Genomic DNA, 13,180 nt, shown 5'->3' with positions numbered 1-13,180 from the left:
CTGCAAAGAAGTTCATTGTGTCCTTTTTTCAGATTCCACATGTAAGTGATGGCATTTGATGTTGGTGTTGCATTCAAAGCTAATATTTCTAATACTTCCTACAACTGGAGATTTAGTAGTCTTTTTCTTATATTCATCATCTGTACCAAAGAGAAGGATAATAGAATTGTGCCTTCAGAGCAGACAATCTGATCTGTTTCCTTTTTTCCCCTACCATTAAGACTTTGAACAGATCACTTAGCCCTTTCTCGTTTAGACTTTGTCTTCATTGGAAACATTCTCAGGTGTTGCTTAATTACAGGTGGAATGTTAGAGGGCAGAAATGGAACAGATTAATCAACTGGTTATTGCTTTCCAGCTGAAATAATAAACTCTTTTTGCTCTGGGTCCTTTTGGGAAAAGTTTATATCTTTGCCTACAGTTTATACTAAACATTTAGCTGTCATATTTCTTAAGACATCTGACTTAGTAATTAATTCCTAGGGATAACCTCAGTTGGGATATAAAGATCTTCCTGGCTTCATAGATTCATAGAGAAGAGGTCTTAAAAGCTAGTGATAGTAATTCAATAAGCTAGTTATTTAATATTGATGATCAGGTCTTTGCTCAAGGATTTAAAATGCATCAATAACTCCATTTTTGAGCGCTTAACAAATTAATCAACTGTAACTGCTCTTAGCTCATTGTATCTGTCAACTTAGTCCTAACAAAATTCTTGTGAAATGGGTTTTATTGTTACTACTCTATTTCACAGAAGACACCGAAGCACAGAAAACGTTAAATATTCGTACCTTATCATGTAAGTAGTAGATGGTAGAGCTGATGTTCAAACCCAGGCCTGTCTGATGGACTCCAGAGGCCAGAGTCTTCCACAGTGTGCACTTCTCTTGCCTCACACTCATTAGATGTTGACATCCCCTTTTCAGCATCTGGTCTTGCTGTTAAAAGTGTGCTCAAACACTTCTAGTGATTGAGAATTCCTTGCCTTATTTGATAGCTAATTCATCTTTAGATAGCCCTAAATTTAAGTTGAGAATTTTCCTCCAGTTGAAAATAGCCTTTTTATGTTTTTCTGATTACAATATTTATAAATTATCATTGTCAGAGACAAAAGTTAGGTAATATGTTAAGATGCTACTTACACCGGATTTTAAGACTTCTCATCATTCTTATGGTCTCTAGAATGAACACTTTTGTGTCTCAGTAACTTCCAAGTCGCGTTCTAGACTGTATGAGTATTCCAGCTGTGACTGTCTAGAACTTGACTTTAGCATTTGTATCATCCACTGTTGTAACATTGACTTTAAACAATAGTGGCGTATGTGCTAGAGTGAAGTCAAATGTTCACCTATATGTGTATAGCCCTACATAGTGACTCATGGCCTAAGTTTGTGTTGATTCACTTCAGGTAATACTGATAATTTGTGATAACTTTGAAGTAATTTTTAGAATTAGTAGGAGGTACTTAAATTACCAATATAGTTACCCAGAGAGAGAGAGAAAGAGCATTAGTTAAAAGCTACTTGTATTATTTTTCAATACAATAATATAAACTCTATAAATTATTTTTGTATTTATCATTATCCCTTTCCTTGACTAAAAAAATGTTATTGTCTTAAGGTAATGCTCTTGAAATATAATAAATGAAGTAATACCTTTATAATTGTTTTCTTACATCTGGCATCTCATAATTTGTTTGCCATGTTTTTATTTTTACATTATTTGCTTATTTGTTTTCCAGGGGACATTTACTGATGAGAAGTCAAAAGCTTCCCACCACGTTTATCCATATCCTTCCTCACAGGAGGATGGTAAGTTAGTTTTTTAGTATGAACTGATAAACTCATACTTCATTAGATTTTTACCTTATATAAGCAAAGGTTCTTTAAAAAACATCTTTTTTTTTTTTTTTTTTTAAAGATTTTCAAGTATTAAATCCCTGGATGATTTAAATTTGTAGTTTCTGTTGTTCTCGTCGTGGCTCAGTGGTTAACTAATCAGAGTAGGAACTGTGAGGTTGCGGGTTCAATCCCTGGCCTTGATCAGTGGGTTAAGGATCTGGCATTGCTGTGAGCTGTGGTGTAGGTCATAGACACGGCTCAGCTTCCTAGTTGCTGTGGCTCTGGCATAGGCCAGAGGCTACAGCTCTGACTAGACCCCTACCCTGGGAACCTCCATATGCCATAGGTGCGGCCCTAGAAAAGACAAAAAGACAAAAAAAATAAAATAAATTTATAGTTTTCTGGTTTTTTGCTGTATCAGGCTTAGCAGACTAATTCTGTTATATCCAACTTTCTAATTGTTAGTTTTATTTCTTTGTTGGAAATCATTATCTGGGTGTTAAGTCTAGGTGAGGTTTATGTGTTTATTGACTTTTTTTTTTAGGGCCACACCTGTGGCATATGGAAGTTCCCAGGCTAGGGGTCGAATTGGAGCTACAGCTGCCACCCTACGGCACAGCAACACAGAATCCAAGCCTTGTCTGCGACCTACACCACAGCTCACAGCAATGCCGGATCCTTCACCCACTGAACAAGGCCAGAGATCGAACCCGTATCCTCATGGATACTAGTTGGGTTCGTTGTTGCTGAGTCATGACGGGAGCTACTGAATCAAGTCTGCTAGTAGGCGTAGCACATCCCTGCAGGACATCTATACAGGAAGCCAAATTATATCAGATTTGAATGGCTAATTACCCCATGCTGAGTGTTTTTTCTGACCAGTACAGTTATGCTAGAAAGCAATAAGGAGAAGATTACCATACAGTCCCGGTATGCGTGAAAATTAAGAAATATATTGCCAAAGAGTGTTATGTAGGTCAAAGAAGAAATTACAGTGGAAATAGACAATCTTTGAAACTGAATAAGAACTGAAAAGGTAAAAGAACATTAAATTTTGAAGGGTGTACCTGAAGCTAAACCTTGTCTTTAAATGTATATATGAGGAAAAAAGAAAGACTGAAAAACCAGTGGTCCACACATCTTTCTCAAGAAATTAGAAAAATGGTAACATATTAATCCTAAACAAAGGAATGGTAAAGGGCAAAAATGAGTGAAGTAGAGAATAAACAATAACAACGTGTTTAACAATGTCAGAAATAGTCCTTAGAAAAAAATTCTAAGGCTGTTAAAATTGTGCTGCAAATAAGCGGGGGAAAAGAGAATAACTAATGTCAAGAATGGAAAGCGGAGGAATTCCTGTCATGGCACAGCAGTAATGAACCCAGCTAGTATCCATGAGGACTCTGGTTCCATCTCTGGCCTTGCTTAGTGGGTTAAGGATGATCCGATGTTGCTGTGATTTGTGGTGTAGGTCGAAGATGCTGCTCGGATCCCACATTGCTGTGGCAGTGGTGTAGGCTGGCAGCTTCCATTCACCCCCGAGCCTGGGAACCCCCATAAGCCACAGGTGAGGCCCTAGAAGACCAAAAAAAAAAAAAAAAAAAAAAGAATGGGTAGGGGACATCACTACAGATCTTACAGCTATGACAAGTAATTATAAGAGGTTAACTTGGTTGTTGCTTGTTTGGTATCAAGTCGAAGTTGCCATTGACTAATCCAGAGCCATGAAGTTGTTTCTTTTTGTTTTTTTTTTTTTTGTCTTTTTGCCATTTCTTGGGCTGCTCCCGCAGCATATGGGAGGTTCCCAGGCTAGGGGTCTAATTGGAGCTGTAGCTGCCAGCCTACGCCAGAGCCACAGCAACTCGGGATCCGAGCCGCGTCTGCAATCTACGGCAATGCCAGATCGTTAACCCACTGAGCAAGGCCAGGGATCGAACCCGCAACCTCATGGTTCCTAGTCGGATTCATTAACCACTGCACCACAACGGGAACTCCCCAGAGCCGTAGTTTTACACCTGTCTTTTCTTTGAAGAGTTTTATAGTTTTAGCTATGACATTTAGATCTTTTCATCATCAGTTTTGGTGCTGGATGTTTGATTTCATTTGTAACAGTCCTAATTTCGACTCTGTGATAATTATGCTTTTATTAAATGAAAAGCCTCATTTTGCCCTCAGTGTTAGATTGGCTTTTATCCTGTTAAGTAATATCAGTTTCCACTAGGTGGAGGTAGTGGGTAGCTATGTACGATAGTGTTCTGTTGTTGGCTGACTCTTTTTCCTTTAATAAGACTAGTATAAAACTTTTAATTAATTTTGAATTTTTAGGGCCATACCTGTGGCATATGAAGGTTCCTAGTGTAGGGCTCAAATCAGAGCTTCTGCTGCCAGCCTACGCCACAGCCATGGCAACGTGGGATCTGAGCCGTGCCTTCGACCTACACCACTCCTCACGGCAACATGGGATCCTTAACCCACTGAGTGATGCCAGGGATCGAGCCTGTGTCCTCATGGGTGCTAGTCAGGTTCATTTCCACTGAGCCACAAGATAAACTCCCAAGACTAGTGTAAAACTTTTAGATTGTGAACTTTTTGAAAAAGTTTGCTATTACAATATATTTGAACTGTAATTGTTATATTTGGATACTTAGTGATTCCTTATTCAAGCTAGTTTTGTTTTTCTCTTTTGTTTAGTTCTACCTTGTTATTGGATACTCATTCTTGCTTGGTATTGCTATTAGTAGTCAGAGTAATCTAGGAAATAGCATTTAATTTTTTTTTTTTTTCTGCTCACCCCCTTTTGTTCTCTGTGGCTACCACACATTCAAAACAGGCCTTTTCCAATAGTGCTCCAAGTCAGGTGAGACAAACCTGTCCCTTGGCAAGCCCCCACGAAAGTTGAAACATTGGACACATGTACACTCTTTTCTTCAGCCCAGGGAGAAGCTGAGAGCTGAGCTTTTCCTCCTGATTCTGCTGTGCTCTCCTGGCTTGGGAGAATTGCTAATGTGGTTGATATGAAATGGCTTTTCTTTTTCTTTTTTCTTTTTTGTCTTTTTATGGCCACACTTGAGGCATATGAAAGTTCCCAGGCTAGGGGTGGAATTGAATCCAAGCTGCATCTGTGACCTCTCCTGCAGCTTGTGGCAATGCCAGATCCTTAACTCAGTGAGGCCAGGGATTGAACCCGTATTCTCACATATACTGTGTTGGGTTCTTAACTGCTGAGCCACAGTGGGAACTTCTGGTAGTGTGGGTTCTTAATTTGTTTCTAGACTTTTTGGATGATATCTTGTTATGTCATTGTGTTTGGAACACAGTCTGAACCTTCCCGTTCTGTCACTGTGCTGATAGCACTTCCCGTATGTTATTCCCTGTTATGTCCAGATAACAGTCCAATGTATGAATATACTACCTTTGTTTAGACAATTGAAAGTTGATGGACATTCTCTATAAATAATGCTGTTGTGATCATTTGTGTATAAGTTATTGTGTGGACATACGCTTCCCCTTCTCTCTCTCTCTTTTTTTTTTTTGTCTTTTTGCCATTTCTTGGGCTGCTCCCGTGGCATATGGAGGTTCCCAGGCTAGGGGTCAAATCAGAGCTGTAGTCATCGGCCTATGCCAGAGCCACAGCAACACGGGATCCGAGCTGCGTCTGCAACCTACACCACAGCTCACTGAGCAAGACCAGGGATCGAACCCACAACCTCATGGTTCTTAGTCAGATTCGTTAACCACTGCGCCACAACAGGAACTCCTCCCCTTCTCTCATGTTTACCTAAATATTGAATTACTGAGTAATGCTGGCAACTCTCTAAACCTTTTGAGATACTACCATCCTTTTTTCCAATGTGATTGTGCCATTTTACAGTCACTTCAACATGTGATCATTCTCAACATTTTTTTATTTCCTGTTTTTTCATATTAGCCTTCCCAGTGATTGTCACACAGTATCTTTGCGATTTTGGTTTGCATTTCCCTAATTGTTAATGATTCTAAGCATTTTCATATGCTTTTTGGCCAGTTGTGTGTCTTCTTTGGAGAAGTGCCTGTTTAGATCCTTTGCCCATTTTTTGGCTGGATTATTTGTCTTTTTATTGTTGGGTTATAAGAGCTGTTTATATATTCTGACTTTGGAGTAATTTTTACTTGCCAAATTGTGGATTTAAAAAAAAATGGTTCTGTGTAGTTTATCATCTGTGGAAAGACTGTTAATTCACATATCTAATCTATAGATTCAGTATATTTTAGTTATACAGAACAAGTTCTGATAGACCCACTGATCTCTCTCTCCCCTTTTTCCATGGGATATCAGATTAAGGAACAGGGTCTAGGGAATTCCCTTCATGCTTAGCAGTTAACGAACCAGACTAGGATCCATGAAGATGCAGCTTCCATCCCTGGTCTTGCTCAGTGGTTTAAGGATCCAGCGTTGTCGTGAGCTGTGGTGTAGGTTGAAGATGCGGCTTGGATCCCGCATTACTGTGGCTCTGGCATAGGCCAGCAGCTACAGCTCCTATTCAACCCCTAGCCTGGAACTTCCATATGCCCCGGGTACTACCCTGAAAAGCAAAAAAAGGAACAGGGCTTAATTTCTTTTTCAAGATAGTATGGTCAGTGGTTCGATGCTTAAAATAAGGGCATAGACAAGTGGACTTCTTGGCTTAAGTCAGTGAAACTGGGTCTATTTCATGTTGAAATTGCAATGAGAAGTCAGTTTTCGGAGTTCCCGTCGTGGCGCAGTGGTTAACGAATCCGACTAGGAACCATGAGGTTGCGGGTTCGATCCCTGGCCTTGCTCAGTGGGTTAACGATCTGGCATTGCCGTGAGCTGTGATGTAGGTCACAGACGCGGCTTGGATCCTGCGTTGCTGTGGCTCTGGCGTAGGCTGGTTCCCATTCGACCCCTAGCTTGGGAACCTCCATATGCCGCGGGAGTGGCCCAAGAAATGGCAAAAAGACAAAAGAAAAAAAAAAGTCAGTTTTCTATTTCACTTAGTTTTTCTATTTTGCTATTTGTTGGATTTCAAGGGGCTTACTTCATGATTTTCTCCTTAGTCCTAGAAATGAGTGTTCTAAGTTATATTTAGACTACTGAAGTAATCATAAAAAATGCTGAAGTGTAGATGTGATTCAACTATGATTAAGATCCATAAGAATCATCTGGTTATATAAATTTGTACCTATCTTAAGTATGGAAACTTGACAAAAATATCTATGCTATGTGATTGCATTACTTACACTCTTTCTTGGTAGTAGGCCTAAATTAACAAGAAGCTATTAATGAATAATAAAAATAGTATTATTGGTAAAAACTTTCGATGCAGCCCTAGAAAAAGTGATTTGGAGGAAGAAAAGTAGTTGGTAAAACTTTCATCAGGGCCATGAAACATGACCTACACCTTGCAAGATGTGTAGTAATGTAATGCTTCAGTGAAAAAGGGAGGAGAGGTTCAATATGGGATATGAAGCAGTAAAGAAAATAGTGATCTTGATTTGGGTTGAAGTTGAGACAAACAGGCAGCAGGTGGATGGGATGGAAAGTATTTTACCTAAGTAGACAGTTGGTTTTGTCAAGAGTAATGTATAATAGACCTAAAATCCAGGAAGTCTGAATACATGTCTGAAAATCTTTCCCTCAGCATGGTAGGTAACATTTAAATATGAGGAAAAATTTTGGGAGGGGCTTATTAGCAAAACCAAAACTAGGTGAAGAGTAAGTGATTAATAATTTATTCATTTATTTTGCCTGGTTGACTAAAGTTTTTTCTTTTTCCCTTTCAGAAGAGTGGTTGAGACCTGTGATGAGAAAAGACAAGCAGGTGTTAGTCCATTGGGGGTTTTACCCAGACAGGTAATTTTTTTTTTTTTTTTTTTTGGTCTTTTTTGCCTTTTCTAGGGCTGCACCTGCAGCATATAGAGCTTCCCAGGCTAGGGGTCAAATAGAAGCTGGAGCCGCACGCCTGTGCCACAGCCACAGCAACTCAGGATCCAAGCTGTGTCTGTGACCTTCACCACAGCTCATGGCAACGCTGGATCCTTAACCCACTGAGCGAGGCCAGGGTTCAAACCCGCAATCTCATGGTTCCTAGTCAGATTCATAAACCACTGAGCCACAATGGGAACTCCCAGACAGGTAATGTTGATATGTCCTGCGATCTGGTCTCTTACTGACTTTTTTATTTATTAAGGTATGGAATTCAGTGAAATCATATGGCTTTATTTATGTTATTTAATGAGCTGATAATGTTTGCTGTGTTTGTCAAAATACTACTTCAGTATGGTGTTAGATCGCTAATTCAGTTTTGTTTCCTTTAAGAAATGAAGTTTCATAGATCATGCTGTGGTGCAGCAGATTAATAATCCAGCTTGTCTCTGTGTAGGCACCAGTTTGATTTCTGGCCTAGTGCAGTGTGAGTTGTAGCTACAGCTCAGGTTTGATCCCTGGCCTGGGAACTTCCATATGCTGTGGGGGTGGCCAAAAAATAAATTAATTAATTAATTAAAAAGTCAGGTGTCATGTAAAAAATAAGTCAAAGTAAAGAAAAATAGCTTAATCATCAAATGCTTGATAATTTAAAGAATTTTTATTTATTTATTTACGTATTATTTTTTAGGGCCACAGCTGCAGCATATGGAGGTTCCCAGGCTAGGGGTCGAATTGTAGCTGTAGTCTCTGGCCTGCCATAGCCACAGCAGCTTGCATCGTCTGCAACCTACACCACAGCTCATGGCAACACCAGATCCTTAACCCACTGAGCGAGGCCAGGGATTGAACCTGTATCGTCATAGATATCACTCAGATTTGTTTCTGCTGAGCCACAACAGGAACTCCTAAAAGAATTTTTAAAAAATTAAAAAAAAAGGTATGAAGTTTCCTTTAGGAAATGAAGTTTTTAGGCCACTAGGGAACTCCCTGAGTATTTTATGACTTGTTTTTTCAAAAAATTCTCATACCACTCTGTTTAAGGATGAAATTATTTCATGTTTAAAATGAAGTATATCTATATGTCATAACTCGGAGATCCCAACGGATTTCCTCTGGTGTTTGAAAAGATTAAGGATCCTTGTCATTGCTGAGGTGCCGTTTCAGTCCCTGAGCTGGAAACTTCTGTGTGCTGTGGGTGGCGGGTGGCCAAAAAAAGTATATGCCATAACTCATAGTGTTTTTAGGTTTCTAAATGTGAATAAAGAATATTTTAGACAACAAATATCAGTTAAAATGATTGATATTATTTAATATTATGTTGCATTGGACATTTAGAAATAAAGATGTCCTTCTATTCATCTTCTTAAACCTACAGTAGAGCTGTTTAAGTGGTTATTTCAATATTGTCTTATAATCGCTCCATTATGGGTTTTTCTTGTCAGATTAGTGTTCTTTCATCCGTATCCACATTGACTTGTAGTCATACCATATTATATCCCAAATATATCATTTTAGTATTTCAGTAATAAACATTTCAATATGTATTTCTGAAAGATAAGGACTCATCTTTTAAAAAAGAAGCATAATACCATTGTTAAACCTAAAAAAATTAACAAAATTCCTTAGTATCAAATATCTAGTTGTTATCTTATGGTACATTTGATTGATTGCTAAGATTGATATTTGTTGGAATTAGCGTTTAACCACATCTTGTGATTAGTTGGTATATTTCTTTATTATTTTTCTTTCCTTTTTTTTGGCGGTGCCTGAGGAATGTAGAAGTTTCCTGGCAGGGATTGAACCAGTGCTGCACTTGTAGCCTGCCCCACAGCTGAGATGACACCACCATGTCCTTAACCCACTGTGTTAACCCACTGTGTTAACCCACAGAGGTTCTCCCTCTGTCTTTCCCACTCCTCCTTGTAACATATTACTTAAGAAACCAGGTTGTTTGTCCTGTAGAGTTTACTAGTGTGTGGGATTTTTTATGGCATCACCGTAGTATATTTGAACGTTTTTCTGTTCTCTAGGTTTAGAGTTGATCAGAACCTACTGCAGTTTTTGGAAGGAATGGCACTTGCATGTGTGTGTTCTATTTAAATCAGGAGATATGAAATGTCTGGATGTGTGCTGTTTTTAAGTTAAATCTCAGTAACTTTATTTTACTTACAAATATATTTTTTGAGGAAGAAAATACATCTTTATATGTGTTAGAAATTTTAAGAATATTTTCATAGTCTTTATACAAGTTTACTTAGAATCAAATGAAGTCAGCTTCTTAATCAACATTTTCTGAACCATAACTGACCACCTTAAATGAACTAATAGTTTTCTTTTTAAATAATGACATTTAGGAGTTCCTGTTGTGGCTTAGTGGAAAAGAATCCAACTAGGAACCATGAGGTTTCGGGTTCGATCCCTGGCCTTGCTCAGTGGGTTAAGGATTTGGCGTTGCTGTGAGCTGTGGTGTAGGTCACAGACGCAGCTTGGATCCTTCGTTGCTGTGGTTGCTGTGGCTGTGGTGTAAGCCACTGGCAGCTGTAGCTCTGATTAGACCCCTAGCCTGGGAACCTCCATATGCTGCAGGTGTGGCCCTAAAAAGACAAAAATAAAGAAATAAAATAATGATATTTAAATAACGCTTTTGAGGTTTTAAGTATTAGTGACGCTATTATAAACAAACTTTTCCTTATTACAGGAACTACTACAGGAAACCAGTTTGCTCTTTGAAATACTTTATGTAGAAAGTTATGATGATAAGCTACATAAGTATAGAATTGAAATACATTTTATAGTAACATATTATAAATATGTTAGTCTGTTTTATGACCTTCACTTTATGTATCAAATAAGCTATAATGGCTAGCTTATATCTTGTTTTCTCAGGGTTCCTTGTTAGTTGTGATTTGTTAGTTCACTTTTTCTTTTTCTTTTTTTTTAAATTTTATTTTATGGCTGCACCTGCAGCATATGGAAGTTCCTGGGCCAGGGGCTAAACCCGTGCCTTCAGAGGGACCTGAGACAGTGTTTTGGATCCTTGGCTCACTGTGCCACAGCAGGAACTCTCCAGTTCATGTTCTTTACTAACTATAGTTTGTGCCCTCTCTTCTACTCGTGTAACATTTTCCACTCAAGACTTAAAGAAAATAAGGTAATCAGTGTTTTTAATCACCATTGTATTCTTTACCTGGTATAGTTATCAGTTGGCGAAGGAGTGCTAATTAATGAGTATGTAGAGCTGTACTTTTTCCAAATGCTTTTGAACTGCCTTATGGGAAGTGGCTAAATGAAGCCAGTTCTTGTTAACATATTTGTATTTCTTTTACATGTTACTTCCTTTTATAATAATTTAGTGACCACTATATGAACCTGACACAGTTTTAATGTGGTAGGTAATTTTATGCTTATTTCAAAATGATGGTGTAGGGTGATTGATTTATATCAGTGAATTGAATTTTACTGATAAGAATATCTTTGAGGAGTCCCCTTGTGGCACAGCGGGTTAAGGATCAGGCAATGTCATCACTGTGGCTTGAGTTGCTGGTGCTGTGCAGATTCAATCCCTGGCCTGGAAACTTCCACATGTCATAGGTGCAGCCTCTCCCAAAAAAAAAAAGAGAATCTTTGGGCAAAGAGATGTGAAGATCGGAGGGAGTGAGCTAGATGGATATCTGGGTAGTGAGGGGCCATATATAAAGTGCATAATGAGGTGGCCCCCATGTGGCATGTTTAAAGAACACTGTTTAAGCCCATGTGGCTCAAACATGACATGAGTGAGCAGAGAATACTAGTAGATGAGGTCATAGGACCAGATTGTAAGGCCTTGGCAAAGTTTTGTAAGGATTTTCACTTTAACTCTGAGTTAGCTAGGAGTCAGAAGGTTTTGAGCAGTTGAGCGATGTGGACTGACTTAGTTTTCAAAAGGCTCGCTCTAGTTGCTGTGTGAAAAATGGACTCCCAGTGGCTTTGGGCCAAAGTAGAAGGGTGAGAAGTAGATAGATTCTGGACAGATTTTGAAAGTGGAACTGGTGGACGTTGTTGATAATTTGATTAGAGGATGTGATTGAAAGTGAAGTCAAGAATGTCTCCTAAGGATTTTGGCCAGAGCAATTGGCAAGATGGCATTGGCATTTCCTGAGATGAGGATGATTGAATACAGCACATTGTTGGGGTTGAATTTTGAATTTTGAGCGTATTAGGTTTGAAAGCTTTTTAAGTATGTAAAAAGAGATGTGAAATTCACAGTTGAATTCATGAGTCCAGAGTTCAGAGAAGAAGGCAGATACAAGATTTCAAGTCAGGATGAAGCCATAGGGCTCCAAGAGGGATCATCGAGAGAATGAATTCATAAGAGGAATGTTCTAAAAACTGACACTTGAGGCCTTCTGGTGTTAAAAAGGTTTGGAACAAGAGGAGAAACTGGCAGTGGAGGCTGAGGAGAGGCTAGTGACTAGAAGGAGTACTGTCTCAGAGGACAAGTAAGGGAAATGTCTTTGAAGACTGATTAACTTGTTAAAATTCTGTAGACAGAGGCTTATGATGAGTTTTACAATGTGAGGATTATTGGAGACCTCTGTGAAGAGTTTTCTATTTAGAATGTTAGAGACAAAAGTATATAATTTGCTATTACTGGATCTTAATAATATTTCTAAAATGTATTTTTACCTCTTGATAAAAGTCTTTTTAGTATATGGATTTGGGTTCTAATTTGTTTTTCCTTTTTTCATTTTCTTTATAGCTATGATACTTGGGTCCATAGTAATGATGTTGATGCAGAAATTGAAGATCCACCAATTCCAGAAAAGCCATGGAAGGTGAAAGATCCTTTTAAAACAAAATTTATTCTTACATAACTTTATAGCTTTTCTCAGTTGTTGTCCACAACAGTGTTTTTAAGGAGATATAGAATGGTGATCTTCCTTTCTTTCCTTTTTTATAAAAAGTTTTAATATTTTAAAAAATTTTATTCAAGTATAGTTGCTTTACAGTGTTTTGTTAATTACTGCTGTACAGCAAAGTGACTCATGTTACATACATATTCTTTTTCACTTTCTTTTCCATTATGGTTTATCGTAGGATATTGAATGTAGTTCCCTGTGCTGTACAGTAGGATCATATTGTTTACCCATCCTATATATAATAGTTTGTATCTGCTAATCCCAAACTTCCAATTCTTCCCTCCCCCTACTCCCCTCCTTTCTTGGCAACCGTAAGTCTGTTCTCTATGTCTGTGAGTCTGTTTTTGTTTTGTAGATATATCAATTTGTTGTTGTGTTTAATTAAATTAATTTATTTTTGGCCATGTCTGCAGCATGTGGAAGTTCTGAGCCATGGCTCATACCTGTGCCACAGCAATGACCTGAGCCATTGCAGTGACTATGCCAGATCCTTAACCTACTGAGCCACATGG

The 13,180-nt window shown here is 38.4% G+C and overlaps 1 protein-coding gene across 1 annotated transcript in view; it reads left to right on the top strand.

The window, feature by feature from the left end:
* The window catches only part of SMARCC1 (SWI/SNF related, matrix associated, actin dependent regulator of chromatin subfamily c member 1), a 166,292-nt gene that overhangs the window by 29,952 nt on the left and 123,160 nt on the right, over positions 1-13,180 (top strand). Inside the window, 3 exon segments of the mRNA XM_021068731.1 lie at positions 1,742-1,811; positions 7,626-7,695; positions 12,509-12,584. Of these exon segments, the coding sequence (XP_020924390.1) occupies positions 1,742-1,811; positions 7,626-7,695; positions 12,509-12,584 (216 nt within the window).

This window comes from Sus scrofa, chromosome 13 (genome assembly GCF_000003025.6).
Source record: "Sus scrofa isolate TJ Tabasco breed Duroc chromosome 13, Sscrofa11.1, whole genome shotgun sequence".
In the NCBI taxonomy this organism is placed as follows: Eukaryota; Metazoa; Chordata; class Mammalia; order Artiodactyla; family Suidae; genus Sus; species Sus scrofa.
Note: the sequence above shows the minus strand (reverse complement) of the source record. Positions and strands in the feature narration are given on the sequence as shown.